Source organism: Belonocnema kinseyi, chromosome 3, assembly GCF_010883055.1.
Source record: "Belonocnema kinseyi isolate 2016_QV_RU_SX_M_011 chromosome 3, B_treatae_v1, whole genome shotgun sequence".
Lineage (NCBI taxonomy): Eukaryota > Metazoa > Arthropoda > Insecta > Hymenoptera > Cynipidae > Belonocnema > Belonocnema kinseyi.
The window spans coordinates 84,892,236-84,897,323 of NC_046659.1; the positions used below are offsets into that span (position 1 = coordinate 84,892,236).

Consider the following 5,088-nt stretch of genomic DNA (forward strand, 5'->3'; position numbering starts at 1 on the left):
TATAGTACTAATTGTTACATTTAATTTTTGTAGCAGTAAATTAAAAATTTTCTGTAATTAATTATTACAAATCACTTTAAACTGCCATTGTATGAAATACAATAAATTAATTTTTATTGTAAAGTACATTTTTTTAATATTTGAAAATTAATCGAGTGCACTTCGAATTTCGATATATCGAACGCATGCGCAGCAGCTATATTCCTGTATCAGCTTTAGTGTGTAAAATAGTGACACTCCCTCTTAAAATAGTTGTTTTTTTTTACATTTTTATATGATTTCATAGTAAATAAATTACTGCTATCGTATTTAAAACCCTTACGTTTGATATATTCGTCCAATAAAGGCAACATATCTAATTGTGATATTATTTTCTTTTTGAAATAACTTGACATAACCTATTACGTGTTCCGAGTTTTTGGAAATCAAAGGAAAATTTAACAAACAATTACTATTGTCCTAAAATGGCTCTAGTCGAAGAGAGAAAAGACTCATCAGGAAGAAATGCAGATGTGGTTTATTGCACGTTTTGCCCATCCAAGATTCTCAATTCTGGAGCTGCTGCGTTTGTAAATATTGAGGTTAGTTCATAACATGTTGCTCATTATTTTCATTAATTCTACATCAGGGTTACATTTGCTTTACTAATATTTATTGTAAGATTGTATATGAGATGAAATATCTAATTAAATTTGGGATTTAAAAAAAAAATGGCAAAAATCAGGGAATTTTTGTAAAAGGTACTTGGCTTTAACTCAAGAATAGTCAGGACTGCCACATTGTCACTTTCATTACATTTGTCTTCTAAAATCATTTATTAAAGATGAAGTCGTTATAATTACTTTTTTAAATGAAAATATCACTTTAGTCGTTTTTTGTTTTTACAATCAAATAATCTCACATACATTCTTAAATAGATACTACTTAAATACATACATATTTTTTTAGATAGCTATTCCTGTTTTGAATCAAATCTTTATTCGGAGTGAAAAATTTGCTAATTTCAATAGTTTCTGTGTAAAATGTTTTTTTGGATTCTAGTGCGAGAATAAAAAAAAACGTTTTACGCAAAAACTATTGCAATTAGAAAATTGTTCACTTTAAATAGAGATTTGATTCAAAACAGGAATAGGCCCTAATTATCTAAAACATTTGTAATTCTAGTATTTATGGAGTGAAATGAGGCAATTCAATTTTGAGATTGGGATGGTTCCAACGCTTTTAAACACTTTTTAATTCAGGTCTATTCCTGTTTCTAAATTTTCTAGAGTTTTGTGAAATCTTTGAGGATATTTTAAAAGATTCCAAGAAATTTCAAAAAGATTAAAAATTTTTAAAGAGCTTTCAAAAGTTAAAAGATTTTTCAAAAGATTTGAAACATTTTTAGGGTGTTTAAAAATATTCTAAAGAATTGTTAATAGATTTCAATAATTTGAAGGGATTCCAAAGTATTAAAAAAATTTTAGGATATTTTTAAAGATTTGAAAGTGTCTTACAAAATTTCAAAGAATTTTCCACAGTTTTAAAAACTTTTAAAGACTTGAAAGATTTCAAATGTTTTGAAACACTTTAGGGTGTTTTAAAAGGTATCGAGGAATTTTTAGTATATATAATTAATTTGGATAATTTATAATTAAAGGAATTGTAAAGGATTTTTTAAAATCCAAAGAATTTTATAGAGCTTTAATAGGTTTCAAGGGTTTTCAAAAGATTTGCAATATTTTAAAGCATTTCAGAAGATTCCAAGGAACTTTAAATAGATTTCAATAATTTGAAGGAATTTTACAGAATTTATGTTTTTTTTTAAATTCCCAGGAATTTTGAAGAGATTTAAAAAGTTTCAAGAGGGGTTTAAAAAGCTTTCAAAGGATTCGCAATATGAGAGGGTATTTTAAAAGATTCGAAGGAGTTTGCAATAGATTTCTATAATTCCAAAGAATTAAAAAACTTTAAAGGAATCTTTTTAAAATCCATTAGATTTTCAAGAGCTTTAAAAATGTTCAAAGGATTTCGAAAGAATTTAAAGGATTTAAGAGCTTTTAGAGTATTTTAAAAGAATAAGTTAATTTGTAATATATTTTAATATTTTGTAGGCATTCTGAAGAATTTTAAAGGTTTTAAGATATTTTTAAAACATTCAAGAAATTTTCGAGAGATTTAAGAAGATTTGAATATTTTTAGGGGTTTTAAATTAAATTTTAGGTTTTTAAACATTTTCGGGTATTTTAACAGATTTTAAGTAATTTGAAATTTATTCAATTAATTTAATACGATTCCAAAGGATTTGATAGATTTAAAAGTATTTTAAAGGATTCCAAGGTATTTTTAAGAGTTTTAAAAAGTTTTAAGGGATACCAACAGTTTTTAAAGGATTTGCTATATTTTAGGGTATTTAAAAAAATTCTAAAGAATTTTTGAAAGGATTTGAAAAGATTTTGGAGCATTTTTAAAAATTCCAAGAAATATGTAAGAGCTTTAAAAAATTTCAAGCGATTCCGAAATATTTCGAGGAATTTGAAATCTTTTGGGGCATTTTTAACAACTTCAACGAGTTTTTAATATACTTTAATTGTTTGAAGACAATTTAAAATAGCTTCGAAAAGTTTAACAGGATTTCAAAAGATGTTAAATAATTTCCGTGAAAAAAATGTCAAGGAAATGTATTAGATTACCGATGATTTTAACGATTTTATGGGATTTTAAAACTCAAGACATTTCAATACACTTTCCAAGATTTCAGAAAAGATCAGATTTCATATAATTTCACGGGATTTTACTATATTTTTAAGGATTTCAAAAAAAATAATTACAAGGAGTGAGCGGTTTTGTAAGGTTTCCATGAGTCATTCTAAATTCTTTTACATTCTTGTGAATTCTTTTGAATTCGTTTGAATTCCCTTGATTTTTTAAATTCAACTTCAATTTTTATGAATTTCATCAAATTCTTCTTATATCTCTTTATTGTGCTAAATTATTCCAAGTTTACTGAAATCCATGAAGTCTTTAGGATTACAATTTTTTTTGGAATAATTTGAATTCATTGAAGTCTTATAAATTGATTTTTGTTAATTCAAGAGAACATTGGTCACAATATTTGCACATTAGTCACTTTTAGGGTTTAAATAGGACTGTTTTTTACTTATTCAAATTAAATGGTTCTATGGCGTCCTCGAGAATAATGAATTAAAACTTTTGTAAATTTTAATTTAAAATGTTTATACTCCACTTATAAAAGATGCGATACAAAAAATGGTATAAGGTTAGAATTTTGGTCTTTAAATATTAATCAACAGGGAAAATCAAAAATGAATCAGGAAATTTCGAAAAGAAAGTTTCTTAGCCATCCAGATGTATATTGTTGACTTTTTTCCTTGTTGTCCTATTACCACTTAAAAAAATTATTTTTGGTAATGCATGGAGAGAAATTTCGGTAGATTAATTCACGGCACTACTCCTTGATTTTATTACGCTTTGGCGCGAGAACTAAGATCTCGGAACCCTTGCTTTTGAAGCATTGGTCTCGAAGTTTCAGACATTAGGCCACGCCCCTTTGCTCTCTGGTCTCGAATTCTATGCGCTTAGATCGCAGAGTCCGAGACTTTAAATCACGCGAAAATTGTAGATCTAAAAGCACGCGCTTTCGTGAATTAATCTCTTGAAATTTCTCTCCGTGTAGAAACTTGATTAATAGCCTTTGAGGGTTACTACAAGATTTAGACAGTCTGGAAAAGTCGTAGAATGTAAAAAAAAAGTACTAGAACATTTATTTATACTTATTTGAAAGTTTGAACAATTTTTCAGTACTTTACCGTGAATTTTAAATTCGCAAGTTGATACGAATTGATTTTTTTTTACTGATAAATCTAACATAAATTTAATTCTAGAAACTAATATTATTGAAAAGCCCTTTACAATTTTATTACTTAATAATTCTACAAGGAATTGTGAATAAATTAGTGGACCAGTGGAACGTGTTGAAATTGAGTAGAATTGATTCGAAAAAAGTAGACCTTGAAAACCAGGAATTCATGCAATTTTAAAACCAGAATTTAATATCAACTCTTGATCTAGTATATCCTCGATTTTATATTAAAATTTTGCAAATGCTACAATTAAATTCTTATTGAATGACTAAGCATTGTTCTTTATTGTTCAGTTTGTTCTACCCGAAATCATGTGCAAGAAAGGCGGCGAAGCAGACAAACGGGAACCTATTTCAGACTACTGGATGGTTGAAGACATTAATTGCTTCGAGAACATCGGTGTCTCACACACGGTAGACAATGTTAAATACTTGGCTTGCGCAGATTGCGAAAGAGGTCCAGTCGGCTGGCACGACGTTTCTACATGTAAATCATACATTGCTCTTTCTCGTGTCAAACACGAGAAGCCGAGCTCACAGAAAAAATGATAAATACTTAGCAATGCAGTCAGATGCATCTCTGTGTAAAAAAGACTTATGAAAAATCTTCTTTAATTTGATCTTCCTTTATGTCTTCGCTTAGTAAAATTGTCTCTTAGAGGTCTGCTCTATGTTTGCTCGAAATTTCCATGAAAGTTTGAACAGGCTTGCAACATTGGATTTTTTTAAATAGAAAAAAATGTATCTGCACATAAAATAGGCTTGATTTCCTTCGATTATCACAGACCCACAGAAAAAAGTAGGATGTCGGACGGAGCAGACTTGTCAATTTTTACGTATTTTAAATCGCAGAATCCGAAAAGATGTGTTATAAATATTAGACCAGCAGATTTCCCGTATTTCAAAATTATCGCGTTTTGTAATTTTTGAAAGTTTTCGACTAGATACTTATCAATAATATATTTATCGTCTTTAAAGGGTCTATCATTTTAATTCAAAATTATGACTTTGAATGCGCAATTCTAAAACAATTTAGTCTTTGAGGCCTTGAAACTAAAGTTTCTTCTTAAATTAATTTTTAGATTAATTTTTCGAGGTTTTACAAAATGTTTTACAACATTTACAACATTTTTTCAAAATGTTGAAGTTTCAAATTAAAATAATTATTCAAAATGGTAGAATAAGTCTGCTATTAAATATCTAATAATTTCATATTAAAAGCCTTG

General features: G+C 27.7%; 1 protein-coding gene across 1 annotated transcript; it reads left to right on the forward strand.

Moving 5' to 3' along the window:
- The first annotated feature begins 221 nt into the window (after positions 1 to 221).
- LOC117169402 (guanine nucleotide exchange factor MSS4 homolog) lies at positions 222 to 4,870 on the forward strand. The gene is made up of 2 exons (XM_033355771.1): positions 222 to 581; positions 4,157 to 4,870. The coding sequence occupies exons 1-2, from the start codon at positions 465 to 467 to the stop codon at positions 4,409 to 4,411; spliced, it is 372 nt and encodes a 123-aa protein (XP_033211662.1). The 5' UTR covers positions 222 to 464; the 3' UTR covers positions 4,412 to 4,870.
- The last annotated feature ends 218 nt before the right edge of the window (positions 4,871 to 5,088 follow it).

Coding starts and splice junctions, on each gene's coding strand:
- LOC117169402 (XM_033355771.1), top strand. CDS start 465: ATGGCTCTAGTCGAAGAGAGAAAAGACTCATCAGGAAGAAATGCAGAT. Junction 582..4,156: donor CTGCGTTTGTAAATATTGAG/GTTAGTTCATAA, acceptor TTTATTGTTCAG/TTTGTTCTACCCGAAATCAT.